The sequence below is a fragment of the Folsomia candida genome, unplaced genomic scaffold (genome assembly GCF_002217175.1).
Source record: "Folsomia candida strain VU population unplaced genomic scaffold, ASM221717v1 Fcan01_Sc003, whole genome shotgun sequence".
Classification (NCBI taxonomy): Eukaryota; Metazoa; Arthropoda; class Collembola; order Entomobryomorpha; family Isotomidae; genus Folsomia; species Folsomia candida.
In genome coordinates this window covers 14,899,021-14,926,729 of record NW_019091195.1, presented here as the reverse complement: position 1 = coordinate 14,926,729, position 27,709 = coordinate 14,899,021, and the positions used below count along the sequence as shown (strand labels likewise).

At 41.5% G+C, this 27,709-nt stretch overlaps 5 protein-coding genes and 1 long non-coding RNA gene across 9 annotated transcripts; 3 read left to right on the top strand and 3 right to left on the bottom strand.

Annotated features, from left to right (window-relative positions):
- Positions 1 to 3: 3 nt before the first annotated feature.
- LOC110847888 (phenoloxidase 2) lies at positions 4 to 462 on the bottom strand (the record flags this gene model as incomplete). Its single annotated transcript, XM_022094923.2, is given in 2 exon segments — positions 4 to 201; positions 297 to 462. Coding segments are annotated over 2 exon segments (315 nt in total), but the record flags the coding sequence as incomplete, so codon positions are not given.
- Positions 463 to 1,562: 1,100 nt separating this feature from the next.
- LOC118435118 lies at positions 1,563 to 2,326 on the bottom strand. Its single transcript, XR_004834516.1, has 4 exons — positions 2,237 to 2,326; positions 2,114 to 2,162; positions 1,853 to 2,033; positions 1,563 to 1,722 (listed from the first exon to the last, which is right to left on the bottom strand). It is a non-coding gene; the product is annotated as an uncharacterized LOC118435118 (long non-coding RNA).
- A 7,851-nt stretch (positions 2,327 to 10,177) lies between these two features.
- On the top strand, positions 10,178 to 18,635 carry LOC110847049 (phenoloxidase 3). 2 transcript variants are annotated; one of them, XM_035850063.1, is made up of 15 exons: positions 10,178 to 10,390; positions 10,459 to 10,480; positions 10,952 to 11,124; positions 11,199 to 11,213; positions 11,325 to 11,333; positions 11,413 to 11,563; positions 12,937 to 13,152; positions 13,238 to 13,301; positions 14,118 to 14,245; positions 14,327 to 14,560; positions 14,637 to 14,723; positions 14,823 to 14,871; positions 14,951 to 15,402; positions 15,472 to 16,814; positions 16,892 to 18,635. In XM_035850063.1, the coding sequence occupies exons 1-14, from the start codon at positions 10,209 to 10,211 to the stop codon at positions 15,751 to 15,753; spliced, it is 2,064 nt and encodes a 687-aa protein (XP_035705956.1). In that variant the 5' UTR covers positions 10,178 to 10,208; the 3' UTR covers positions 15,754 to 16,814; positions 16,892 to 18,635. The 2 variants fall into 2 exon arrangements, with proteins under 2 accessions (XP_035705956.1, XP_035705957.1); XM_035850064.1 differs by lacking the exons at positions 10,178 to 10,390; positions 10,459 to 10,480 and having other exon boundaries at positions 10,985 to 11,108.
- A 204-nt stretch (positions 18,636 to 18,839) lies between these two features.
- Positions 18,840 to 19,686, top strand: LOC110847504. Its single transcript, XM_022094452.2, has 3 exons — positions 18,840 to 18,982; positions 19,048 to 19,390; positions 19,521 to 19,686. The coding sequence occupies exons 1-3, from the start codon at positions 18,959 to 18,961 to the stop codon at positions 19,586 to 19,588; spliced, it is 435 nt and encodes a 144-aa protein (XP_021950144.1). The 5' UTR covers positions 18,840 to 18,958; the 3' UTR covers positions 19,589 to 19,686.
- A 118-nt stretch (positions 19,687 to 19,804) lies between these two features.
- On the bottom strand, positions 19,805 to 21,363 carry LOC110845912 (28S ribosomal protein S15, mitochondrial). Its single transcript, XM_022092467.2, has 5 exons — positions 21,231 to 21,363; positions 20,876 to 21,148; positions 20,666 to 20,799; positions 20,393 to 20,597; positions 19,805 to 20,293 (listed from the first exon to the last, which is right to left on the bottom strand). The coding sequence occupies exons 2-5, from the start codon at positions 21,103 to 21,105 to the stop codon at positions 19,993 to 19,995; spliced, it is 870 nt and encodes a 289-aa protein (XP_021948159.1). The 5' UTR covers positions 21,106 to 21,148; positions 21,231 to 21,363; the 3' UTR covers positions 19,805 to 19,992.
- LOC110845911 (tRNA pseudouridine(38/39) synthase) lies at positions 21,323 to 27,296 on the top strand. 3 transcript variants are annotated; one of them, XM_022092466.2, is made up of 8 exons: positions 21,323 to 21,464; positions 21,544 to 21,915; positions 23,181 to 23,362; positions 23,478 to 23,497; positions 23,575 to 23,772; positions 23,854 to 24,140; positions 24,250 to 24,402; positions 24,477 to 24,706. In XM_022092466.2, exons 2-8 carry the CDS (start codon positions 21,641 to 21,643, stop codon positions 24,631 to 24,633), a joined length of 1,272 nt encoding a protein of 423 aa, XP_021948158.1. In that variant the 5' UTR covers positions 21,323 to 21,464; positions 21,544 to 21,640; the 3' UTR covers positions 24,634 to 24,706. The 3 variants fall into 3 exon arrangements, with proteins under 3 accessions (XP_021948158.1, XP_035705958.1, XP_021948157.1); XM_035850065.1 differs by lacking the exons at positions 21,323 to 21,464; positions 23,181 to 23,362; positions 23,478 to 23,497; ... (2 more) ...; positions 24,250 to 24,402; positions 24,477 to 24,706 and adding exons at positions 24,909 to 25,034; positions 25,117 to 25,265; positions 25,361 to 25,597; ... (1 more) ...; positions 25,944 to 26,067; positions 26,166 to 27,296 and having other exon boundaries at positions 21,690 to 21,915; XM_022092465.2 differs by lacking the exons at positions 21,323 to 21,464; positions 21,544 to 21,915; positions 23,181 to 23,362; ... (2 more) ...; positions 23,854 to 24,140; positions 24,250 to 24,402 and adding exons at positions 24,909 to 25,034; positions 25,117 to 25,265; positions 25,361 to 25,597; ... (1 more) ...; positions 25,944 to 26,067; positions 26,166 to 27,296 and having other exon boundaries at positions 24,641 to 24,799.
- The last annotated feature ends 413 nt before the right edge of the window (positions 27,297 to 27,709 follow it).

Sequence of the window (27,709 nt, the reverse complement as noted above, 5' to 3'; positions counted from 1 at the left end):
CCGCAAAAATATTTGCCGTAGTTCTATCACTGCACGTCGATGGTTTGGATTGAAATATGAGTACAGTGACGTTTTCGGACATATTCGACCAATGTTGGTAAGATTTGGGGGGTTTGCAGGGCTAGCGACTTGAATTTCCGTCATTTGAACATTAGAAAATCCTTGTTTTCGTATGGTAGACGCATGTTGGATTTCAGAACACTTTAAACCAAATTACACAAAGAGCCAATGAATATATATATTTGTACACATATGTATAGTGGTGAGAAATGATGGATCATAAAATATTGTCTTGCCGCATTTGAAGTGTTGAAATAGGTCAAATTGGTTCCGGATCCTCGAGGTCCAAATGAGAGATTTTCACCAATTCTCTCAAACAAGTAAAGAAACTGACGTTGATAATTCGTGTCCATGTTTTGTAGATGCTAGCTCCTCAATAGTCATACAAAGAGTACTAAAAGTGGACTAAAACTTTAATATTCTTGTGAAAATGAATTGTTTTCAATATAGCAGAAGACGCAAACCACAACGAAATTAATAATTAGCCCACCACAGGTTTATAATTAATTAGCCTATTTTGCGGAATTCAACGGATTTCCGCTTTATTACCCACATTAAAATGCAATTAATATTATGTGCTTATTTCACCACAAATCATACATATTTAATGATATCGCTGCCGACAAATTATAATTTCGTGTGGTGAGAAATATATAAATGAAAATAACGATTTTTAAGTTAATGTATGTCATTTATTTAAGGTTTGAAAGAAATACTCAAATTATAGGAAATGGTTAATGATTTTTAAGCAAATCAGTGCATGTGTACATATTTATGTATGGAACTTTATCAATCAAAAATGATCATCCTCTCCAGCCCCAACCCCAGTTCGGAGATGAGGGACGCTCAGGACTGGGAATATGTGTCCATCCAGTAGGAGAAGGGCTAGGGCTGTGTCCCCTTTGTTCACCTCGATGCTGATGTTGATATTGACGAGACCATCCAGGACGTGTGTTTTGAGTCGTTGGTGCTGGAACCCTGTTTGGGACAGGGGATGAGCCTGATTGAATCGGCTCTCTTGGGGGTGGTCTTGGGGGTCATTTCCATTGTTGACGGACGTGTTCCGCCACCAGTCGGCGTTGATCCAGGAGCTGGACGGGGTGGATTGCTTTGTGGTGAACAAGCTGTTCGTCCTGCGCTGTTCATGTAGGGATCGCCATTAACTTCTCGCATTCCAGTGGGAACGCCATCATTTCTCATCTCCACTCGCTCTTGGTTGTAAACCACCCGCACCTAGATACACACAAACATATGCAAATGTGTGAACGATAAAAGATTAGAAATTGATACTAAATTTTATCCTCAGATAAGACTAACTTGAAGAGCTCTCATATTTGGAACTCGTGAGACATAGGTTTCCAAATTTGGCACAGGAATTTGAGGTCCGTTGGGGTTGTTCGAATTCACCGTTGTGTAAGGGTTCCTATCAAAAGGATACCCCATAGGTTTCCTGTCAGGGTACCGCTGATCCAATACTCCACAATAATTAACGGCATCCCTGAATGAAATTTTACAGATTGTTGAGTTTTATATTTCTTCAAAATACCACCAAGAATAATTATTCTTATGCCTGCAATTATTGGATCTGGCAGGTTGAGAAGTCGCTGGTAGTTCGACGCGATCCTCGTTGCCATCCGTAATGAAGACCACAACGTCGTACAACTACATTAACGTTACAATATTTCTTTCATTTTTTAACTCGTTGCTTTTGTTTTTCGGACAAATAATACTATTCCAGAATTTGTTTCAGCCCATGAAATTTTTCACGGGCTAGGACAACATTTAGATTCACCTGTCCAGTTGCTGTCCCTCTTGGGATCACCATGTGTTCAGGCCATCCACACCCACAGAATGTTTGCTCATATGCAGCCGGAGTCTGCACGACCTTTCCAAATCTCGGAAAGTTTGCTCCCAAGGGATTGTTACACTGGACTCGGAAGATCTCCGAGTAATTTCATTGACTCCGGGACTCACTGTATTAAAATTCACAGTTTAACAGAAAGTGTAAAATTAGTCAAGGTGGAATTTTGAATAATTGCATATTTTTAAATACATTGAGTAGTAAACTTATCAAGTTGGAAGAAAAGTCTGCGTTGTTGAACCTGCATAAAAAATAGTGGGCATGCGTAAATTTACACGATCAGATTGTTTGCACGACAATCACTTTTATGTTTACCATTGGAAATTGTTCGTTATGCTCGTTGAGACGTGGTGCCATGAAAATTCGAACGGTTCCAGTCCTTGGTACATTCGTGTTGTTCCTCACCTACCGTTATAAATTATATGTAACATTTCCCACATTGCTGTATTTCAATTCCAAGTAAAATATTAAGGCTGCCTGGGACACAGGCACAAAAATAATTTCTTAAAAATGATGTTTAGGGGTCATTTTTGGACAGAATGGAAAACGGATCGGTAATTCTGTGGAGAAACCCAATCCCCACAGAATTACGGATCCGTTTTCCATTCTGTCCAAAAATGACCCCTAAACATCATTTTTAAGAAATTCCGTCTCCCAGGCACGGTTAATACGCTGATTGTGAAAGTGTAGGGGTCATGGTTAAGATGGACGACTTGAACATAAACAGGCCCCAAATTGTTCTGAATTCTCAGAAAATCCATTCCTCGACTCAAATCTATGTTGCTTCTCATTCGGAAAGTGCTAAAGACATTTGGCTGCGTTTGTCTGCAATTGAACACTTTCGACCTGAATCCCTTCCCACGCGAGAGGAAACTCGCCCTAATAAAGTTAATTATTTTGATTACTAATATTGCAGGTACTTAATTTTTGTATCTGCACAAATTAATCAAACTCCAGTAGGATCATAAGGCTCGTGTTCCTCATGGAACAACAATGGAACACGTGTTCCTGGTCGCGTTCCTTATGGAACAACAATGGATCACGTGTTCCTGGTCGCGTTCCTTATGGAACAACAATGGATCACGTATTCCTGGTCGCGTTCCTTATGGAACAACAATGGATCACGTGTTCCTGGTCGTGTTCCTCATGGAACAACAATGGAACACGTGTTCCTGGTCGTGCTCCTCATGGAACAACAATGGAACACGTGCTCCTGGTCGTGTTTCTCATAGAACAACAATGGAACACGTGTTCCAAGGTGTTCCAAGCTTGTTCCTTGAGGAACACATGAGGAACATACAGGAACACGACCCGGAACACGTGTTCCAAGGAGTCTATTGACACATGAATAAAGGATATCAAATCAAAAAAAAAAGTTCCAAGCTTGTTCGAGTAACAGGCTGGTTTTTCGAGTAACAGGCTGTGTCACTAGAGTAACAGGCTGGTTCTTCGAGTAATAGGCTGTGTTACTCGAGTAACAGGCTGGTTACTCGAGTAACAGGCAGGTTTTTCGAGTGACAGGCTGTGTTACTCGAGTAACAGGCTGGTTTTTCGAGTAACAGGCTGTGTTACTCGAGTAACAGGCTGTGTTACTCGAGTAACAGGCTGGTTACTCGAGTAACAGGCAGGTTTTTCGAGTGACAGGCTGTGTTACTCGAGTAACAGGCTGGTTACTCGAATAACAGGCTGTGTTACTCGAGTAACAGGCTGTGTTACTCGAGTAACAGGCTGTGTTACTCGAGTAACAGGCTGTGTTACTCGAGTAACAGGCTGTGTTACTCGAGTAACAGGCTGTGTTACTCGAGTAACAGGCTGGTTCTTCGAGTAATAGGCTGTGTTACTCGAGTAACAGGTTGGTTTTTCGAGTAACATGCTGTGTTACTCGAGTAACAGGATGGTTTTTCGAGTAACAGGCTGTGTTACTCGAGCAACAGGCTGGTTTTTCGAGTAACAGGCTGTGTTACTCGAGTAACAGGCTGGTTACTCGAATAACAGGCTGTGTTAATCGAGTAACAGGATGGTTTTTCGAGTAACAGGCTGTGTCACTCGAGTAACAGGCTGGTTTTTCGAGTAACACGCGGTGTTACTCGAGTAACAGGCTGTGTTACTCGAGTAACAGGCTGGTTCTTCGAGTAATAGGCTGTGTTACTCGAGTAACAGGTTGGTTTTTCGAGTAACATGCTGTGTTACTCGAGTAACAGGATGGTTTTTCGAGTAACAGGCTGTGTTACTCGAGCAACAGGCTGGTTTTTCGAGTAACAGGCTGTGTTACTCGAGTAACAGGCTGGTTACTCGAATAACAGGCTGTGTTACTCGAGTAACAGGATGGTTTTTCGAGTAACAGGCTGTGTCACTCGAGTAACAGGCTGGTTTTTCGAGTAACACGCGGTGTTACTCGAGTAACAGGCTGGTTTTGTTCCTCGGTGTTCCTCGATGTTCCTCATGTGTTCCTCGGTGTTCCTCATGTGTTCCTCAAGGAACAAGCTTGGAGCACCTTGGAACACGTGTTCCGGGTCGTGTTCCTCGATGTTCCTCATGTGCTCCTCGGTGTTCCTCATGTGTTCCTCAAGGAACAAGCTTGGAACACCTTGGAACACGTGTTCCGGGTCGTGTTCCTCGATGTTCCTCATGTGCTCCTCGGTGTTCCTCATGTGTTCCTCAAGGAACAAGCTTGTAACACCTTGGAACACGTGTTCCGGGTCGTGTTCCTCGATGTTCTTCATGTGTTCCTCAACGAACAAGCTTGGAACACCTTGGAACACGTGTTCCGGGTCGTGTTCCTCATGTGTTCCTCAAGGAATAAGCTTGGAACACCTTGGAACACGTGTTCCGGGTCGTGTTCCTCGATGTTCCTCATGTGTTCCTCGGTGTTCCTCATGTGTTCCTAAAGGAACAAGCTTGGAGCACCTTGGAACACGTGTTCCGGGTCGTGTTCCTCATGTGTTCCTCAAGGAACAAGCTTGGAACACCTTGGAACACGTGTTCCGGGTAGTGTTCCTCGATGTTCCTCATGTGTTCCTCAAGGAAGAAGCTTGGAACACTTTGGAACACGTGTTCCGGGTCGTGTTCCTCGATGTTCCTCATGTGTTCCTCGGTGGTCCTCATGTGTTCCTCAAGGAACAAGCCTGGAACACCTTGGAACAGTGTTCCGGGTCGTGTTCCTCGATGTTCCTCATGTGTGCCTCAAGGAACAAGGTTGGAGCATTTTGGAACACGTGTTCCGGGTCGTGTTCCTCGATGTTCCTCATGTGTTCCTCAACGAACAAGCTTGGAACACCTTGGAACACGTGTTCCGGGTAGTGTTCGTCGATGTTCCTAATGTGTGCCTCAAGGAACAAGGTTGGAGCATTTTGGAACACGTGTTCCGGGTCGTGTTCCTCGATGTTCCTCATGTGTTCCTCAAGGAAGAAGCTTGGAACACCTTGGAACACGTGTTCCGGGTCGTGTTCCTCGATGTTCCTCATGTGTTCCTCCAGGAACAAGCCTGGAACACCTTGGAACACGTGTTCCGGGTTTTGTTCCTCGGTGTTCCTCATGTGTTCCTTAAGGAACAAGCTTGGAACACCTTGGAACACGTGTTCCGGGTCGTGTTCCTCATGTGTTCCTCATGTGTTCCTCAAGGAACAAGCTTGGAACACCTTGGAACACGTGTTCCGGGTCGTGTTCCTCGATGTTCCTCATGTGTTCCTCGGTGTTCCTCATGTGTTCCTCAAGGAGCAAGCTTGGAACACCTTGGAACACGTGTTCCGGGTCGTGTTCCTCGATGTTCCTCATGTGTTCCTCGGTGTTCCTCATGTGTTCCTCAAGGAACAAGCTTGGAACACATTGGAACACGTGTTCCGGGTCGTGTTCCTCGATGTTCCTCATGTGTTCCTCGGTGTTCCTCAAGGAACAAGCTTGGAACACCTTGGAACACGTGTTCCGGGTCGTGTTCCTCGATGTTCCTCATGTGTTCCTCGGTGTTCCTCATGTGTTCCTCAAGGAACAAGCTTGGAACACCTTGGAACACGTGTTCCGGGTCGTGTTCCTCGATGTTCCTCATGTGTTCCTCGGTGTTCCTCATGTGTTCCTCAAGGAACAAGTTTGGAACACATTGGAACACGTGTTCCGGGTCTTGTTCCTCGGTGTTCCTCATGTGTTCCTTAAGGAACAAGCTTGGAACACCTTGGAACACGTGTTCCGGGTCGTGTTCCTCGATGTTCCTCATGTGTTCCTCATGTGTTCCTCAAGGAACAAGCTTGGAACACCTTGGAACACGTGTTCCGGGTCGCGTTCCTCGATGTTCCTCATGTGTTCCTCGGTGTTCCTCATGTGTTCCTCAAGGAACAAGCTTGGAACACCTTGGAACACGTGTTCCGGGTCGTGTTCCTCGATGTTCCTCATGTGTTCCTCGGTGTTCCTCATGTGTTCCTCAAGGAACAAGCTTGGAACACATTGGAACACGTGTTCCGGGTCGTGTTCCTCGATGTTCCTCATGTGTTCCTCGGTGTTCCTCATGTGTTCCTCAAGGAACAAGCTTGGAACACCTTGGAACACGTGTTCCGGGTCGTGTTCCTCGATGTTCCTCATGTGTTCCTCGGTGTTCCTCATGTGTTCCTCAAGGAACAAGCTTGGAACACCTTGGAACACGTGTTCCGGGTCGTGTTCCTCGATGTTCCTCATGTGTTCCTCGGTGTTCCTCATGTGTTCCTCAAGGAACAAGCTTGGAACACCTTGGAACACGTGTTCCGGGTCGTGTTCCTCGATGTTCCTCATGTGTTCCTCATGTGTTCCTCAAGGAACAAGCTTGGAACACCTTGGAACACGTGTTCCGGGTCGTGTTCCTCGATGTTCCTCATGTGTTCCTCGGTGTTCCTCATGTGTTCCTCAAGGAACAAGCTTGGAACACCTTGGAACACGTGTTCCGGGTCGTGTTCCTCGATGTTCCTCATGTGTTCCTCGGTGTTCCTCATGTGTTCCTCAAGGAACAAGCTTGGAACACCTTGGAACACGTGTTCCGGGTCGTGTTCCTCGATGTTCCTCATGTGTTCCTCAAGGAACAAGCTTGGAACACCTTGGAACACGTGTTCCGGGTCGTGTTCCTCGATGTTCCTCATGTGTTTCCTCATGTGTTCCTCAAGGAACAAGCTTGGAACACCTTGGAACACGTGTTCCGGGTCGTGTTCCTCGATGTTCCTCATGTGTTCCTCGGTGTTCCTCATGTGTTCCTCAAGGAACAAGCTTGGAACACCTTGGAACACGTGTTCCGGGTCGTGTTCCTCGATGTTCCTCATGTGTTCCTCGGTGTTCCTCATGTGTTCCTCAAGGAACAAGCTTGGAACACCTTGGAACACGTGTTCCGGGTCGTGTTCCTCGATGTTCCTCATGTGTTCCTCGTGTTCCTCATGTGTTCCTCAAGGAACAAGCTTGGAACACCTTGGAACACGTGTTCCGGGTCGTGTTCCTCGATGTTCCTCATGTGTTCCTCGGTGTTCCTCATGTGTTCCTCAAGGAACAAGCTGGAACACCTTGGAACACGTGTTCCGGGTCGTGTTCCTCGATGTTCCTCATGTGTTCCTCGGTGTTCCTTATGTGTTCCTCCAGGAACAAGCCTGGAACACCTTGGAACACGTGTTCCGGGTCGTGTTCCTCGGTGTTCCTCATGTGTTCCTCAAGGAACAAGCTTGGAACACCTTGGAACACGTGTTCCGGGTCGTGTTCCTCGATGTTCCTCATGTGTTTCCTCATGTGTTCCTCAAGGAACAAGCTTGGAACACCTTGGAACACGTGTTCCGGGTCGTGTTCCTTGATGTTCCTCATGTGTTCCTCGGTGTTCCTATGTGTTCCTCAAGGAACAAGCTTGGAACACCTTGGAACACGTGTTCCGGGTCGTGTTCCTCGATGTTCCTCATGTGTTCCTCGGTGTTCCTCATGTGTTCCTCAAGGAACAAGCTTGGAACACCTTGGAACACGTGTTCCGGGTCGTGTTCCTCGATGTTCCTCATGTGTTCCTCGGTGTTCCTCATGTGTTCCTCAAGGAACAAGCTTGGAACACCTTGGAACACGTGTTCCGGGTCTTGTTCCTCGGTGTTCCTCATGTGTTCCTCAAGGAACAAGCTTGGAACACCTTGGAACACGTGTTCCGGGTCGTGTTCCTCGATGTTCCTCATGTGTTCCTCATGTGTTCCTCAAGGAACAAGCTTGGAACACCTTGGAACACGTGTTCCGGGTCGTGTTCCTCGATGTTCCGCATGTGTTCCTCGGTGTTCCTCATGTGTTCCTCAAGGAACAAGCTTGGAACACCTTGGAACACGTGTTCCGGGTCGTGTTCCTCGATGTTCCTCAGGTGTTCCTCGGTGTTCCTCATGTGTCCCTCAAGGAACAAGCTTGGAACACCTTGGAACACGTGTTCCGGGTCGTGTTCCTCGATGTTCCTCATGTGTTCCTCGGTGTTCCTCATGTGTTCCTCAAGGAACAAGCTTGGAACACCTTGAAACACGTGTTCCGGATCGTGTTCCTCGATGTTCCTCATGTGTTCCTCGGTGTTCCTCATGTGTTCCTCAAGGAACAAGCTTGGAACACCTTGGAACACGTGTTCCGGGTCGTGTTCCTCGATGTTCCTCATGTGTTCCTCGGTGTTCCTCATGTGTTCCTCAAGGAACAAGCTTGGAACACCTTGGAACACGTGTTCCGGGTCGTGTTCCTCGATGTTCCTCATGTGTTCCTCGGTGTTCCTCATGTGTTCCTCAAGGAACAAGCTTGGAACACCTTGGAACACGTGTTCCGGGTCGTGTTCCTTGATGTACCTCATGTGTTCCTCGGTGTTCCTTATGTGTTCCTCCAGGAACAAGCCTGGAACACCTTGGAACACGTGTTCCGGGTCGTGTTCCTCGATGTTCCTTATGTGTTCCTCAAGGAACAAGCTTGGAACACCTTGGAACACGTGTTCCGGGTCGTGTTCCTCGATGTTCCTCATGTGTTCCTCGATGTTCCTTATGTGTTCCTCAAGGAACAAGCTTGGAACACCTTGGAACACGTGTTCCGGGTCGTATTCCTCGATGTTCCTCATGTGTTCCTCGGTGTTCCTCATGTGTTCCTCAAAGAACAAGCCTGGAACACCTTGGAACACGTGTTCCGGGTCGTGTTCCTCGATGTTCCTCATGTGTTCCTCGGTGTTCCTCATGTGTTCCTCAAGGAACAAGCTTGGAACACCTTGGAACACGTGTTCCGGGTCGTGTTCCTTGATGTACCTCATGTGTTCCTCGGTGTTCCTTATGTGTTCCTCCAGGAACAAGCCTGGAACACCTTGGAACACGTGTTCCGGGTCTTGTTCCTCGGTGTTCCTCATGTGTTCCTTAAGGAACAAGCTTGGAACACCTTGGAACACGTGTTCCGGGTCGTGTTCCTCGATGTTCCTCATGTGTTCCTCAAGGAACAAGCTTGGAACACCTTGGAACACGTGTTCCGGGTCGTGTTCCTCGATGTTCCTCATGTGTTCCTCGGTGTTCCTCATGTGTTCGTCAAGGAACAAGCTTGGAACACCTTGGAACACGTGTTCCGGGTCGTGTTCCTCGATGTTCCTCATGTGTTCCTCGGTGTTCCTCATGTGTTCCTCAAGGAACAAGCTTGGAACACATTGGAACACGTGTTCCGGGTCGTGTTCCTCGATGTTCCTCATGTGTTCCTCGGTGTTCCTCATGTGTTCCTCAAGGAACAAGCTTGGAACACCTTGGAACACGTGTTCCGGGTCGTGTTCCTCGATGTTCCTCATGTGTTCCTCGGTGTTCCTCATGTGTTCCTCAAGGAACAAGCTTGGAGCACCTTGGAACACGTGTTCCGGGTCGTGTTCCTCGATGTTCCTCATGTGTTCCTCAAGGAACAAGCTTGGAACACTATGGAACACGTGTTCCGGGCCGTGTTCCTCGATGTTCCTCATGTGTTCCTCAAGGAACAAGCTTGGAACACCTTGGAACACGTGTTCCGGGTCGTGTTCCTCGATGTTCCTCATGTGTTACTCAAGGAACAAGCTTGGAACACCTTGGAACACGTGTTCCGGGTCGTGTTCCTCGATGTTCCTCATGTGTTTCTCGATGTTCCTCATGTGTTCCTTAAGAACAAGCTTGGAATACCTTGGAACACGTGTTCCGGGTCGTGTTCCTCGATGTTCCTCATGTGTTCCCCGGTGTTCCTCATGTGTTCCTCAAGGAACAAGCTTGGACTTTTGGGTATTGCACACATGTTTAAAGTATGCAAATTATGACATAACAGATTATTTGTTGTTGCAGCTCAAAGGGACCTACCGAGTCTAATGAGCATGGCATGCGTTTGCAGAGACAGTGAAATGATAAATCCAAAAGTGTGGATAACAGCTTTTGCGAGCTGTCTTCTTACTCGTCCCGATACAAAAGGGTTTCGAATGCCTGCAATCTGGGAGGTGATGCCAGACTTGTTCTTCAGCCCGTTTTGCTTAAAAGAGTCTGTCCGACAAGGGTTTGTTATAAATCATCGTGTACAATATCTGCAATATCTGTATGTAAATTAAAATGTCCATTCTTCAGGTCAATCCCACCACAAGACCGGGTACAACACTTTTTCAATAGTTCTATTTACTCTACCCGGGACGGGTCAATCTCGGATTAAGGATTGGGTATTGAGATTAGGATTGGGGATTAATTAATCTTTAATCACAAGTTTTAGAATTTTAATCCTTCATCTCTAACCCATACATAGTCCAACCAACGCGATCAATTATAATCGAAAATTGTGATTAAAATGGGATTAAGTTTGCATTGACCGAAAAGTTGAAAAGTTAACTTCTGTTGAGTTCGCTTGCCGTTTGAAAATTGTTTGCATTTCGTACATTTTTGTCGTTCATTGTTTATCGACTGACAAAGTGACAATGAGACTATGTGACTCCCATTGTCAGTCACAGAGTCTCACTATATCTCACTCTTATATATGCAAAGCTGCGTACATATATTAAATAGGACAGGGTAACAGGTTTCTTTTCATGTTTGGAAAAGTATAACTTGATTTATTAAAAATGAATAGGCAATTATAGAAGTTGATTCAAATTTTACTGGACGAGACACAAATGTGGAGAATCGGTTGGCTTACTTCAGGGAGGACCTTGGGGTTAACTCGCATCATTTCCATTGGCATTTGATCTACACTCTGGAAGACCCACGAGGTCGTCGAGACCGTAAGGGTGAATTATTTTTTTGGTAATACATTAAATTAGTCGAACAATTTCAAAGACACACAAGCAAACAAACAAAAATTATGCATTTCATTACAGGTTTCACCATGATATGTAAAATTATTAACATTTCCATATGTTATATGTGAACATCAGAGCGAAATTCTTATTATGGCTTTTATTTCATTTCCTTGCACGATGTGCGTGAATTCATTCATCGTGTAGGATGGCCAGGTTCGTGGTTAATTAAACAATGCATTACTGATGGAAGAAATGAGGGAGCTTATTTAAACCAATTAAATAATCTGTGTAGGTACGATGCTGAACGTTTGGGAAATGGATTATCCAGGGTGCGACCACTACGACCAGATGATCCAGTTTTAAAGGAAGGATACTTTTCAAAATTAACCGATTCGACGTCAGGTCGAGTGTGGGGAACTCGTCAGGAAAATACTCCACTTACGGTTTTTAACAGATATAAAGGGTGTTAATAAAGTCCGATCCCATTTTTCCTATAAAAAAGTGAAGGCTAGTATAAAAAAGACTACCCGTGATACTTACAAAAAATGTTCGACATATTTACCTTAGTATTTGGTCTTGTTACCATTTACTTTAACCATGCCCTCAACTCTTTGTTTAAGGCTCTGTGCTAATTTTTCCAATGTGTCTGTGGGAATCGAATTCCATACATCTTGAACTTTTTTTACTAGCTCTTCCCTCGTCCGGGGTTGTGGTTCTTTGTATACATTTTCCTTAAGTATGGACCACAGGTTCTCCAGGGGATTCAAATCTGGGCTGTTTCCGGGCCACACCCCCTTGCTCCAGACCGTTGAAACTTGCGTCTTGATGAGACTCAAACTCGCTTTTGCTGTATGGGCTGTAGCACCATCCTGCATGAAAACTATTTTTCTTTCATTCGGAAATATTTCCTTGTTCCCCATGCTATCGAAATAGATAGGTAATATTTTTTCCATATAATACTTTGCATTGACTGTTTGGCCTTTTGGTATGATATGTAGAGGAGTCACGCCACGTGCACAAAATCCACCCGCTACCATAACTTTAAGCCCGAATTTTGGGACTGCTCTTGATGGTACATCCGATTTGTTTTCTGTCCTGTAACGAACATTTTGTTGGTTCAATTTTGGATATAGCTCAATAATAGATTCGTCAGTCCAAAGGATGTGACTGCGCAATTCTTCACCAAGTCTTTTTTCACTCAAATGGCCACTTTTCTGAAGGAGTTCTCCAAATTTCAGACGGTCATCGATATTTTTTTGTGACATGAGAGGTTTTTTGGTTAGTTTGTAAGCTGTGTGACCCCACCTCGTAGATTTCACAAATTTTTGCACGGTCACATAGTTAATTTGCTTCTTCTTCTCTTTATAGCGTTTTGAGTCATTTAACTCCCTTGCACAATTACGTAATGAACTACCGGTTTTCTTGTAAAGTCTGTTTTTAATCATTCTCTTTGTGGTAGGTGACACCTTTCTGGGTCGCCCGGGTCGCTTTTTGTCGTGGACAAAATTTTTGTTCTTCCATTTCCAAACAGTTCTGCGGCTGCAGCCCAATTTTTGCACAATTTCTGCAGGTTTAAACCCCTGCTGATGCAATGTTTGTATCTTAACTCTAAGATGCTCATGACTTACACGTTTAGTTGTTCCTCCCATGGTAAAAATTTGAAATAAATAACTTCACTGGTTCAAAAGTTCCAGCTGAATTTGTAACAACCGCGCTCCAAAAAATTCATGGGATCGGACTTTATTAACACCCTTTACATACAGAGAAATCCAGCATTCATGAAGGGACGAATTGTGCAATTATTTACATTTTTCAGAACATCAACCGAGAAGATGACACAAGTCTTCCAACTGGAACACGAACAATTTCAATGGAAACTTTCCAAAAATACCGTGACAGAATTATGGAAGCCATTGACAAGATGACCTATTTGGCTGAAAATGGACAACGTCAGCCACTCAACATTGACATATTAGGGGATATTGTGGAGGCTAGTAATTTGAGTCCAAATCGTCAGTATTACGGAGAATGGGTTCGTACATATTTATAGTTAAAAATTATGTATGCAGATTAGATATTTTTTACGTAATCGATAGAAAAATACTAAAACATTGCAGGGCCTTCATAACATTGGGCATCTGCTGATCGCTCTTTGCCATGATCCAGAATACAAACACAGAGTAACACATTTTGAATATTATGACTTTTGGATAAAAGCAAAACTAGAGTTCTTAGTTTGGTTGACTGACTTTTCAGGAAAATATGCGACATTTATAATTCCACCCCCACCCCCACACAAATCCACCCCACCCCCACACAAATCCACCCCCACCCCCATCCACCCCCACCCCTATCCACCCCCACAATTTTTATGGGGCAACGTGAGATATCTTGGGGTAACATGAGATTTTATTTCATATTGGGGTATCGTTCGTAATTAGCGAGCGAAGCGAGCAGGTTAGGTCAACTAGGTACGGGAAAAGCGTGGAAGGCTTAGCTAGCTAACCTAGCTAGAACCTAGATAGCTAGGCTAGATAGAATCTAGGTAGCTCTGCTAGCTAGCAAGGCTACCTAGGTTCTATCTAGCCTAGCTACCTAGGTTCTATCTAGCCTAGCTAGCTAGGTTCTATCTAGCCTAGCTACCTAGGTACTATCTAGCCTAGCTACCTAGGTTCTATTTAGCCTAGCTAGCTAGGTTCTATCTAGCCTAGCTAGCTAGGTTCTATCTAGCCTAGCTACCTAGGTTCTATCTAGCCTAGCTACCTAGGTTCTATCTAGCCTAGCTACCTAGGTTCTATTTAGCCTAGCTAGCTAGGTTAGCTAGCTAAGCCCTCCACGCTTTTCCCGTACCTAGTTGACCTAACCTGCTCGCTTCGCTCGCTAATTACGAACGATACCCCAATATGAAATAGAATCTCACTTTGCCCCAAGGTATCTCACGTTGCCCCATAAAAATTGTGGGGGTGGATGGGGGTGGGGGTGGAATTATAAATGCCAAACATATGGGAGTGATGGGCGACACATCAGCAAATATGAGAGATCCTGCGTTCTATCGTTGGCACAAGTATATTGATGAATTATTCGACTTATACAAGCAAACTATGCAACCGTACAACCCAACTGGCGTAATAACATTTTGTGATCTAAATCTCTTTCCTATGCATCTATTTATGCATTTTCTACTGCACACTTAATTAACGTCATAGGGTGAACTTCAATTGGTTTGGGATGGTGTCCAAGTGCAGAACATTCAAGTGCAAGCAGAGAGTTCACGCCAAGGGTTGGCCGTTCCCCCGCAAAATGTGTTGAGGACGTTCCGCATGCGGAGCCATGTCGATTTGTCCAGGGGATTGGATTACTTGCGCTGGGGAGAAAATCTGGGTCCCATCTTTGCAAGAACGACTCATTTGAACCACGATGCTTTCACATACACCATTAATGTAAAAATCAACATAATTGAATGTTCTATTTATACAGCTAAATTAGTATTGTGGTTAATTTGGAACAAAATTATAGGTGCAAAATAATGGAGCGGCTCGAACTGGAACCATCCGCATCTATTTGGCACCGAGGTTTAATGAACATGGCGAAAGATTACCAATGGTCAACCTTCTGATTTTTTACATACGATATATTTTTTAAATACTCTTCTGCAAACAAGTTTAAAATTAATTGTATGCATTGTTCCTCATAAATAAATAGGTGCAACAACGATTATTGTTTTTTGAACTGGATAAGTTCACAACGCAATGTAAGCCGGTTACAACAAATAATGCCGAATAATATGTGTATACTTTCACACCTGCATTTATACTGCAATTAATCCGCAGTGAATCCTGGAGTCAACGCGATCACACGACGGTCCACCCAATCGAATGTGACGATCCCATGGGATCAGAGTTTTCGACAACTTGAACGATCTGTTCAAGCTCCTTCAGCAGAACAATCCGCTTGTGGGTGTGGATGGCCTCAACACATGTTGATCCCACGCGGGAATCCAAGCGGACAATTGTACGACTTGGTAGTGTTCGTAACGAACGGGGAAGACGACAGGGTTGTGAACCCACAGCCAGCAAATAACCGAGGAAGAGATAATTGCCGACAAGCCATGGCTTATTGTGGAATTTTGGATCAACTTTACCCTGACAGGAAACCAATGGGGTATCCTTTTGATAGGAACCCTTACACGGTGCCTAGTCCAAGCAATCCAAATGGAGCGCAAATCCCGGTACCAAATTTGGATGAGTATATTTCAAGAATTCCAAATATGCGAACGATTCAGGTCGGTAAATAAGTAAATGAATCAAAGTATTCAAAATTAGTTATATTTAAATTTGATTATCTTTGATAGGTTCGCATTGTTTACGACGCTGAACGAATAGACATTCGAGGTGATGACGGCGTTCCTACAGGAATGCGAGTAATTTCTGGGGATCCATTGACTCCAGTTCGGCCTGGTGCATGTGGTAATGGTGGGGCTCGTGGTTCCAGCCCCCTGCATCATCGCCATCGTTGCCTGCATCTCCTCCCAGTCCCACTCTACCAAGACCTTCTGGGCAGGAGACCAATAACGCTTCACGTGGTCAAACCAGCAGCAGGCCTGGAATTCCTCCAAATCGTGGACCTAAAGTGACTAGTAGTGTTGTATCCAGTGGGAGTCGACCATCAAGTCCTAATAGTTGGTGGGGAAGCAGGGAAAGTTCACCATCATCGCCAAGAGTGAACAATGGGGGATGGGGGTGGGGTGGATTTCGGGGGTAGTTTACCTACTCTCATATCACAACCCTGCGATATTCGTCCACGAACGACCATAAAGAAAACGATAATATTATTCCAGATTCTGCTTATTCTGATGTCTGTAAATATATTTAGCTTATTGAGTTTAGTTCATTATGTATTGGATATAAACTGGTGTAGGCTAGACTGAACTAACTCACTCCTTTATGTGCCTTCTTCTGATAATGATTCTGCACATTGAAGTACTTATGCACTATTACATTGTTTTTTTCCGCAAGGTAAATATGTACTTGGTTTTCCTAAATTTCCAACTACGCTTCTGCATGTTGAGTTATTTGCTGGTAGATATTTAGCAATTACTTGAATCCATTAACATTTGCTAATTTATGCTAATCTTATCCTCTCTTCAGTTCAAGCTCAACTTTTCAACTGTGAATAAATATTGTCAAAAATGTTCTTACACGATTCATGAGTGAGTTCATCATCATCATCGTTTATGATATCGTCGAATATTACTTTGCTTTCTGAAGAGCTGACCTGGCTAATTGAAAGCTTTACAAAAGTTTTTACTACCACACTTGTGGAATACTGCGAAAGTTTATGGATGCAAAATTGCGAATTTCCCTGTTGATGGTCCAGGATGCATCTCAGCCGACCAATTAGCATGATTATTGGTCCCACTGATCAGTAAAAAGTTGATCGGTTAGGTGCTAAATTTTATAATTAGCAAAGGGTGACCTTCATCATTGAGTGTTTAAACGGTGATGATGCAGTCACGTCCTGAACTCGTAGTTACGACGATGAGAGAGACCACCAGTTTGTAGACGCTGATTTCCGGAGGTGGATGATTAAGTTACAGACCAGAGCACACTTTTGTCTGAATATAATTGAAAGTAAAGTATAGTGAAGTTTTTTTTCTACATTTAACTTAACGAATATAACATTATGAAGTTTCCGGTAAGAAATTCAGTTTAATAATTCTCAAATCCGAAACGTATTTCTACGAATGCTTAAAAACATTTTAAACATTTTAGGTTTTTAGTTGTATGCTTCTTCTTCCATTGATGGTGACTGGGAAAAAAGAATCGGCTACAACAGAAAATTGGGAAAACGACGAATCTTACACATTACACAGGGAAGATTCTACACATCTACCACGTAATTATGGTAGTCCGGAAAAAGTCAGCCTTGCTGGCCCTTATGATAAATCCACAACAGAAGACCCAATCCTGCCTCTAATTTTAAGGAAACTAATTGAAGACGGGCTGAACAATGAGCTTGATGATGAGGGCAACAAGAAGAAAACCACTGAAAAAACAACTGGTTCCAAAACTCCTTCTTTTCCTTTGGCGTATATGACACCTCCAGCAGTACTTATTTCTCCTTCTTCAAAATCTGCAATGTCTTCCGAGGAAGATGATGAAATAATTAGCACAACGATTGGGCAAGATTCGTCTGGAGAGATCACGACAACAGATTCCTCAGAAATTGATGATTTCGATACTACCACGCCACTACCACTTCCAGCAATGAAATTTGTTGTGAACAGCAATAATAATAACCAATGGGGACAAGATGACGACACAATGAAAAATAATATGAATCCTGAGCAATATGCCCCAAAGTTTCAGAAATATTACGTTCCTAAGATATCCCCCTCAACAGAGACAATCCAGGAAATAGCCGCCACGCCGGAGAGTGAAGCAGAAGATGCGTCCCCTCAAAGCCAAACCCAGCCAGAAGAGCCTGACAGTGACCGCTTGTCTGGACGGGAAGACGAGGATCTGGATCAATCCAGTACTACTGTCACTCCAGAGAATCAGGATGAACAAGGACAAAATATGACCCCTCCTCCTCCCATGACGGAATCAGACCGACGACCCGTCTATTACTTTTTCTTGAGACCAAAATCTAGAAATCCTATGTTCCCCTCTGATATGTCGAACGACAATAATGACATGGTCCCAACCCCACCCAGATCATTCAACGAGGACATGCCGTATCGTTTTTACCCCCAACAACAGCAAGGAATGATGATGAACTATCCTACCAGAGTCTACAAATTCCCTTCATTTATTGCTCAAGATTATGAGAGTCAGCAGCAGACGGTCCCATCATCTTATAACAGTTTGTCCCCTCCCTATTACAACAATTACAATAGCTATCCTTCACCCATGGGGTCCAGTTCGTACCCTCAATATTATTATTTCCAGCAACGGTCCCAGCCCATGAACCCTTACGTTTACCCACAAAGGGGTAACCCGTACATGAGTCGGCAAAGTCCAATGTTCTCCCCAATCCCATACAATGATATTTCAAGGATAGACCAGTTCAATAATAATGCTGGGGACAACTATTACTATCGTGGTGGTCCAAGCTCCTATTACGCATCTTCAGACCTCGCGCCCAGATCTTACAACAATTACAGAGTTCCTTCGTTCTACCCATCATACAACAACGCGGCCGTGGAGTCTTCTAATTATGCGCCCAGCTATAACAACTTATACCCCAGGCCTATGGGCTTCAATAATGGTATGGCACCGAGATATTACGGAATCAATAATTAGTCTCTCGAAAGTGTTGTCGCACCTGATAATGCAACTACTTAAAAATATAGCAACTCTAATAAATTATCTCTCGGCTAACTACCCCGCAACCCTAAATTGTAATGTTAATCTTGCTATAATGAAGTTACGTTTAAGACGATGACTGGTTTCAACAACAATTCACTTTATGTAAGCTGTCAATAAAATGTTGTTAAATATTCATGAAAATGGATAGAGTTACTTCGGAGGAATGTTATTAAACACCTGCAAATTATTACGCATCAACTATGATTTTATTTCAAAGGATTGTCTGCGATAAAAACAACTTGTTTTTATTTTTATACACATACACACATTCGACATGTTGCAAATTGCTAAGGCTCACACTCCTAATTAACACGTGTCTGTGAAATGGTAGACAAGCACATATATAGTCAAAATCATGAGCGTTTTATGGACATGGACTCATGGAGCGTTTCATGGACATTACATATTGCAGCATCGATCACTTTTCCAATTTAAACAAATTTATATATTTGCACAAAATTTTCCAAGATGCTAAATCACTTTGCGTTATTGGTAAGTTTTTAAGTTGTTAAGCTTATATATTTGTACAGTTTGTCCACCTGCCTGCTTTTTTTCAGATCACCACCACGCTGACAATATTTCAAGTAGGACAGGGAACAAAACTTGGTGCGAATTATTCTCTTGCTTCTGAGAGTGCAATTTCATTGACGAATGGGACCACCAATTTTACAATTAACCAGAATTCCACAACAAATAAGAAACCTGCAATGGTGCAATCAACTGTTGATACCAACAGCAGTACAATAACATCCAGTAACGGTTTTGGAGGGGATGATGACGAGATTAATATTTCTTCTTCGGAACAGAAGAGCCAAGAGCAAAATTTTGGTGATTTGGACCTTGCAGCGTCCAATTCAAACCCTTCATCTTCTTCGTTTGGTAAAGGTGGAATGCGTAGAGGTTGGCAATTCTATTCTATGCATACTAACTTTGTATAAATAATCAATTTGCTAATGGGTTGTGTTGCTGTCTCATTTTCATATTTGCACGATCAATCTGGCTCTGGCGTGTAACCAACCGTGTAACTCAGGTTATGGAGGGACCTTGAGAAGACCTTGGGGGTATTCTTCCCATGAATGGGGATTAGGTAGAGGTTAACGTATGTAAGATCCGTGTACTGAATCCTAGTGATGGATAAAACTGACTGAAATGAATATGAATTTTGAAAAACTGAATAAAGTATGAAACTGCACTCATCACATGTATATAGTCAATCTTGCATAAAGCTGAACGTCCAAAAGCTTCAAGACGTTAAAGCCCGAACCGTACTTGAAATTAAATGAAGATTTACAACAACGGTTAAACAACTCGTACCAAATTGACGGTTTTTTATATTGACAATTGAAGTATATCACAATTTTCTCAATTGAAACGCTCTTGTCATAATTTTGACTTTTGAAGAATTCAAGCATGTATATGTACATGTACAAGAAAAATGTACTTTTATTTGATTAAAATACGCCTGCATATACTGGAAATACAAAATCAGTCGACTGAATTGACTAGCTAGTAATTAATCTGGAAGATTCTGCTACAGGATGTATGGTAATTGCATCAGAACCTTTTTTTAAGTTATCGAGCATCTTTTTAGTTGCTGCAATATCTTCATCAACTGAACAGGGAATATTGATTGAGCTTTCATCCTCCTTGATTTTATTTAGCGTAGTCAACTTCATTTCCAAAAATGGTATTTTCTCATATTCCAGCAAGTTTTTGTATTCCTTCATCTTTTTGTCTCGGATTTCGTTGCACAGCATGTGAACCAGTACGTTTATAGATGCTCTGCGCTGAACAAAAACATTCCTGTACGAAAAAAAAAATAGTTAATAGATTTCGAAAGCAAACAAAAATGTGGTGAAGAAACGGGAATTATTATTTGAATAATTAATAATTATGACTCACTTATAATCAGGCTTGAAAATAATACCCAGTACGTCCAAAATCCACTCGAAACATTTATAATCTGCTTTTCGCAATCGTCGCAGCCACTTTTTTCTTTTCTCAATCAGTTCTTTACAAGTGATTCTGTGTCCGCCGGACCTCAGTGTCATTTCATGATTAATAAATTGGTCCTGCAAACTCCGGATTCTTATAGTAGACCTTGCAACTGGAATAATAAAATTCTTTTAAAACTTGCATTATCTACTACATTCTTTAAGTTGGTCGTTCACTCACTCTTATAAGGAAGAGAAGTAGTGTCGAATAAATGACACTTGACTTGACTAAGAGTGTCCTCCATAATTACGTCCACTCCATCTTTGCGATGCCCATACTCCACCGTGAACAATTTTCGATGTTCTTCCGGTAATCTGTAAGTTTTTATCAAAATAATTATCAAGCGAGCGATACATACATCACAAATTATTTATAACAATATCCATTTACTTGTCAATGATGTCTGAGAAAGGTCTAAACTCCAACTTGAGCCAATTGGGGTCGGTTTTTTGGAGTGGGCGGAGGTCACAAGACCGGATGGGATGCCAAGGTTTTACATAGTCCGGCGGCACCCATTTGATAATCTTGTGAAAGTCATGCTTTATTTCGACACGTTTTGCCACAACTTTGGCGTAAATCGACGAATAATTTCGCACAGGCCCAACGCTCTTTCTCAACATGTCGAGATGAGTGACCTTCTGTCAACACACAGATTGTGACCACCTAGAAGACACGTTGTTTAATTTATCCTTTGTTATTAATACGATTGAGCACATTAATTTAAATACAAATATTTTTTTTAAACCTGATGGATGGAAAAGTTGTGAATGTTGAAATGCCCACACGCAGTGAGTGAGGTGAGAGCGGGATTGAGTTATTTTGTCCAGTGGTTAAAAATACACGATAGCAGTGGAAAAACGTTGGATTGCAAAAGCAAGTTGATTAAATTTTCGTGTTTCAAATAAAAATTGTAATTAAACAAAAATAGCCCAAAAGTTTTAACCTAGTGCTTGAAAAGCAAGCAAAGGGGTGGCCCAAGGTAATTCTACTCTAACTTTTCTATTTTTGTATTATAATGCAACTAATGTAATGTGTTATTTATTTCTTTGTGTTTGCAGAGATTCGTATTTGGTTGATCCGTTTGGTTCGTGATTGATGGTCTGGAGACCTATTTAAGAGGCCAGTGTTTGTTTGTTGTTAATTGAATGATGAAATATGAGCGGAGGCAAGGTTGTTGACTATAACACATGGTCGAAAGAGGATCTAATTGATAAAATCAGAAAACTTGAGATTCACGTCACTCAATTGAGGAACGTCATTAATAACAAGTCGAATAAACCAACTTCTTTCGAGACTGACCATCTTGACCATCCGAGAAAGCGACTTAAATTGGAAGGAGGTGACGATGATGACACCAGGTTGGAAAACCAACCATGTTCATCACACAAGAAGGACAAGGCCAAGGTTCACAGGAAGTTTGACTTCTCCACGTAAGCAAATCTTCTTGGACTAGTAGATATGGGTGGTAAATATGTATATGACCAGTTGAAAGAGCTCGATTACAATAATTGTTTATTATTGCAATGACGGACTCTCGATATAGGTATACAAGCCAAAACCATCACATTTTTTTAATTGAAAATGAATAGCGGGAATAGCTTAGAAATGCTGAAAAAAAAATCGGAAAAATATTTATTTTTCGAATTGCCCCACCCCCTCGCCCCCAGAGGCAATTTTTGTTCCCCACACTTTTTCTCGGCCCCCAAAGGCGATAAATGCACCAAACTTGCCATGGACTTCTCATTTGGGGTCGTTCATCGTGTGAGTAAAGATGAAGTCCCTAGGTCAAAGGCTGTAATGCCCTTGACCTGAAAATTTTGACCTTTTTTTCGTTTTTTCGAAATATTTTCCATGTTTATGAAATGTTAACTTCCCCACTTCAAAACCGTACAGAAACAATATATTCTGCGTCCGATGCCGGTAGTTTGAACCTCCTAGGTCAAATACTAAGGGTACTTTGTACCACGCCCCTTGGCTGGACTTATATATTTTCGAGTGTCCAAGCGTGACGCGCAAGGTACTTTAGTGTCTTCCATATGCGACCCTGAGCAATTCCGCGGTCCAATTGAGGGTCAGATGGATACTAGTAGTGAACAAAATCAGCCCAACTACACCCACATGCATTGTGGGTGTGGCTCACAAAAAAAAATTCAAAACCGAACAAAACGTCGATACGAATTAACATTTCATAAACATGGAAAATATTTCGAAAAAACGAAAAAAAAGGTCAAAATTTTCAGGTCAAGGGCATTACAGCCTTTGACCTAGGGACTTCATCTTTACTCACACGATGAACGACCCCAAATGAGAAGTCCATGGCAAGTTTGGTGCATTTATCGCCTTTGGGGGCCGAGAAAAAGTGTGGGGAACAAAAATTGCCTCTGGGGGCGAGGGGGTGGGGCAATTCGAAAAAAAAATATTTTTCCGATTTTTTTTTCAGCATTTCTAAGCTATTCCCGCTATTCATTTTCAATTAAAAAAATGTGATGGTTTTGGCTTGTATACCTATATCGAGAGTCCGTCCAATAGAATGCTGAGTTAAACCTCACATAATATGTAGTTAATTAGTGCTAAATTTATATGAAAAGAGTGAGCAGGTGGCACACTAAACTTGTGACATTCGTCGTTCATGCCTCATACCCAGTTAAATAGTTTTGTTTTGTTTCAAGTATTATTTGCTTACTTCTTGACAAAGGGTTGCGATGCGTCACGTGGCCTTGAAGATTTTGTATTTGGGGTGGGATTATCAAGGACTTGCCGCACAGGAAGATACTGATGAAACAATCGAAGCCCATTTATTTAAGGCACTGACTATGACTAAGCTAATTGAAGAGAGAACAAAATCAAACTACCATCGGTGTGGGAGAACAGATAAAGGTTGGCTGATTTATGTAACAAACTATAAAATATATATTATTTATAGAAAGAGATAAACAGCAAGAATTAGTATGTGCATAATAAATATCTAACTTATATTCTACATTTTCAATAGGAGTATCTGCTTTTTCTCAGGTAACATACCAAAACATATTTCAGGCAATAAACACTTGGTATGTTGAATTCATTAATTTAGTCTGTTGAATTGGTAGGTCATTTCAATTGATCTTCGGAGTAAGACCGTTGACGGACAGGAGACGATGGACTATTGCAAAATACTTAACAGAACATTACCAAAAGAAATCAAGGTCACTGCTTGGTCACCGGTTCAACCTGATTTCTCTGCTCGATTCAATTGTTCTAGGAGAACTTACAAATATTTCTTTCCAAAAGGAAATCTTAACATTGAGGTGCTACATATAATTACTTGTAGTATTTCAATTATATTGTTGCGTAATATGTGCTAATGAAATGCAAATTAATTTGGATAGAAAATGTTACGAGGAGCTCGATATCTAGTTGGGGAACATGATTTCATAAATTTTTGCAAGTTGGATAAAGATCTAAGATCCACGGTGCGAAAAATTTTCAGTGTTAGCATTAATAAAAGCTGTCACAGTGCTAATGGAATCGATAATATGTACGATATTTATCACCTGGAAATTAACGGTGCATCATTTGTCTGGCACCAAATACGCTGTATTGTTGGAATTTTATTATTGGTTGGACAAGAATTAGAAGAACCGGAAGTTGTGCAGAAACTATTGGATCATTGTCAGTACGTTTATACCATAGAATCAAAAGTTTTTTTCCATAACTCTTTCTAATAATTATATTATATAATTCAAGACCTGTATCTTAAATCATTATGCTATATAATCTTGTAGAAAACCACAGTACGCAATGGCGATTGATTATCCATTGGTGTTGTATGATGTTGACTATCCGGCAGATTCAGAAGTCAAATGGACCTATACTCCTGAAAATATGACATGTCTTTTGTCTCAAATGCAAAATTTGTGGGTGGAATTTGCAATAAAGTACTGACGATGCAAAAATCATTACATTACAAATGAAACCTATTATTAACCTCAATTGTTTTGCATTTGTGCAGGAGCGAAATGATACTTAACATTGTGAAAGATATTGAAAACTTGACTGGGACTCGAAAACCATCCATGACTGAGAGTTTGATCATGGGAACAAAACGAAAAAATTATGTCAAGATACTTGATAGACCTGTTTGTGGCAACTATGAAAGATTGAAATAAGATTATGGATTTTATCTTGTTTTCATAATATTGATTTTTCTAAATAAATGTAAATATGATGGATTAATGGCACTACATAATAATATAAAGAATAATAATTTGTAATATTACTTACGTTAAGCACACGTGCATATGTTCTGAAAAATGTTCTGGCTGCTTACTTTTGGTAATGTAGTGTTTAAATTTTAATTACATTTTGTACCTGCTCTTTCTGTGGTCATAATTATACACGCTTGAAATCTTACGTAATAATTCTGTTATCTTTTTTATTGCAGGCGTCATTGTGTTTATCCTTACACTTTTCCCAACTTTCCCATTGCAAACCTATTGTCAAGATGACTATATCGACTTTACTGATATGGGTTCGTATGATCACGGATCACAACTTAATAAAATTATTGGTAAGGTTTGGAGTCTCGTATTACAGACGTTTAATACAATGTTTTTATCATGTTCAATTTTATTTTGTTGAATTATTTGCAGATACAAGTGTTGAAGAGCATACCAAAGTTAGTTTAGCCATAAGACAGGATCAAATCGCCTTGGTTGGAATTGCAGTTGACAACGGGTCTCGACCTATGAAATTTTTACAACGGGTTGTGAAATCAATTTTGCGCCAAATGAACGTCCAGGTAGTTTTATATTTTTTCGGTTAACGTTTTTTTTTATTTTACAAAGAAATTATGTATTCAACGAAATAATATTATATTTGAATTATGTGTTTCAGTCTCACACATTTGGTCCTGGTGAAGCCATAACTATCGACCTTCAAGCAGAAATAAAGTATAATGACTACGTTATTTTAAATAAGTTTGTCAACTCTGAAGAACAGGAGGAATCGGATAAATATTTAAGCAAAGTGGACGATGTCATGTCCAATTTAATCCATGTTGTAGAGCATAGCAGCTCGAGATTTGACTATGCTGAATATATCTTTAATTTACCCATTTTCTCTAGTTTAAAGGTACTTATTTTGAATCCAAATATTATTTGTTGCATGTATATTATTCGTACGAACCCTTTTAAAACATATATGCTAAATTATTGTGATTTATTTCAGTTTTGGCTGGTGTTAACAACAATGTCCGTCGTATGCTTTCTCATCGTCATGCTATCTTTAAGGACTATTCATGCAGCAAATAATGTATCAATGTTGTTATACGGCTTCTTGATCATCTTTATATTGAGCTGTATTTGGACATTTTCCTACATGTATGAGGTAAGGAGGTAGTATAGTAATGATTTAAAACACTTTATGTAGAATGTGTTCTATGGTTCACTAATTGGTATTGTTATTTTTGTTCATGTAGGATGCGAAAGCAACGAATTATGCGAAACTAGTACAAGCTCAAAACCCTCCAAAAGACTGCGAGTATGAAAATTTAAGTTTTCGAGACTCTGTCTCTTACTTTTTTCGAGTACAGTTATTTGGATGTAGGTTGACCACAAGATTTCTATAATATATTATTTGAATAATTTGACGACATAATGTTAAAATTGCATGCTAATAATTTGTACTTGTAACTTTGTAGATAAAGATCAGTGCGAACAGTATTACAGTACGACCATGACAGATCCATTTTGGAGTGTAAATCCCCTAGAAGCGATTAGCCAATCATTTACTGTACTAGTCTTCGCACCTTTTGGATACATTGGAGACAAAATAGGTCTTTTCTTTAAAGGAATAATATCGGGAATTCCATTCTGGCTACAACCATTATTAGTTCTCCTCATATTTGGGTTTACATTTATGAGTCTATTTGGATATCGTGTCGTCAGCCCGCTATTCACCATTGAGCCTGCTAGAAGAGGAGACAATTGTGGACCTGCACCTTCAGGTAGTCCTGCAATTACTGACAGAATCAAAAACGAACTCGTTGAACGACCTGAAAGAAAAGTGATGAAGAGTATCCGTGACGCCCAGACAGACATGGACGGATTCGAAAATTATCTCGATGGGACTGATCAAGCAGAAATGCGTTCATCACGGCGTCCTTGGTTGCCACTTTGCATTATTTTTGAGAGGATTTCAGCACTTTGGTTTTTCATTGTTAACTTGTTGGATGCAATTCTGCGACAGTCTCCTACAGGAGGCGAAGTTCCTGAGCCTCAAGATGATAATAATGAAGACAATTTCAACTTTGGTAACGAAGAAATTCCAATAATTCCAAATCCAGAGCCGGCAGCTGGTCCTTCACCCCCTTTACAACAACGTATCGGAATTGCAGACGTATTTATCCCAAGACGAAGAATGCATATTGGTCTCGAAGGCTCGAATGTGGACAAAGAAAATTTGAAGCCTTCTTGTTCAAACTTACATTCTTCTAGGATGTCAACCAGTCACCCTTCTTGTGATCATCGCAGTAGAAATAACAGTAGTAGTTCTGAAGACGAACGTGATTCAGAAGGAAAGTGAAATCATCGAAACTGAATATTTTGTTTTGAACTTAATTGGTCGCGAAACTTTCGACCTGCTTTATATAAATAAATACCCGTAATTGTTGTATAGCTTTTGAGCATGATTGAGTTCACACACGTTTTATTATCGAGTTATCACTATTATTAATTATTATTATGCTTTATGCAGATGCTTACATATATACATAAATTGTTTATTAAATAAATAAAAAATTGAACCTGAAATAAAGTAACCTAGCCTCAAACTTAAGCATCATGAAAGTGAGTACTTAATAATGCTTCCATAACGGACGGACGTTCCATAAGCATATTTTAGTCAATGAGGTGAGATGAGACGAAAGAACCAGATTTTCCTCTGCTGGAAGAGGAATGTGAGACCGACCAGAGAGATGATTACTTATTGAGACAGACCCTGAGCTGGTTTCTGATTTGGGCATAAATATCATTTTTAGCCCGAACCAGGGCTTATGTAATTGTCATGTCCGTCTGTTTTTCGATAAATCTCGAACGAGTTGACCGATTGAGTTGAAATTTTTACCATATGCATATTGAATAAAGTCAGGAAACGAGTTCGAAGATATGGGCGACATTGGTCCAGTGGTTGACCGGTGGGGGTCATGTGATTAGGTGGGGTAGTATGTACCAAAATTTCAAAATT

Bases quoted from the DNA above. Each gene is read 5' to 3' on its own strand.
- LOC110847049 (XM_035850063.1), top strand. From the start codon at position 10,209: ATGAGCATGGCATGCGTTTGCAGAGACAGTGAAATGATAAATCCAAAA. The intron at 10,391-10,458 runs GTTTGTTATAAA...TCCATTCTTCAG, and splicing joins AAAGAGTCTGTCCGACAAGG to GTCAATCCCACCACAAGACC. The intron at 14,724-14,822 runs GTCAACCTTCTG...ATAAATAAATAG, and splicing joins ATGGCGAAAGATTACCAATG to GTGCAACAACGATTATTGTT.
- LOC110847504 (XM_022094452.2), top strand. From the start codon at position 18,959: ATGCTAAATCACTTTGCGTTATTG. The intron at 18,983-19,047 runs GTAAGTTTTTAA...GCTTTTTTTCAG, and splicing joins TAAATCACTTTGCGTTATTG to ATCACCACCACGCTGACAAT. The intron at 19,391-19,520 runs GTTGGCAATTCT...CGTGTAACTCAG, and splicing joins TAAAGGTGGAATGCGTAGAG to GTTATGGAGGGACCTTGAGA.
- LOC110845912 (XM_022092467.2), bottom strand. From the start codon at position 21,105: ATGTTGAGAAAGAGCGTTGGGCCTGTGCGAAATTATTCGTCGATTTAC. The intron at 20,800-20,875 runs GTAAATGGATAT...AAAAACTTACAG, and splicing joins TTCTCAGACATCATTGACAA to ATTACCGGAAGAACATCGAA. The intron at 20,294-20,392 runs GTGAGTCATAAT...TTTTTCGTACAG, and splicing joins ATTTTCAAGCCTGATTATAA to GAATGTTTTTGTTCAGCGCA.
- LOC110845911 (XM_035850065.1), top strand. From the start codon at position 21,831: ATGATGACACCAGGTTGGAAAACCAACCATGTTCATCACACAAGAAGG. The intron at 25,598-25,693 runs GTACTTATTTTG...GATTTATTTCAG, and splicing joins CCATTTTCTCTAGTTTAAAG to TTTTGGCTGGTGTTAACAAC. The intron at 25,853-25,943 runs GTAAGGAGGTAG...TTGTTCATGTAG, and splicing joins CATTTTCCTACATGTATGAG to GATGCGAAAGCAACGAATTA.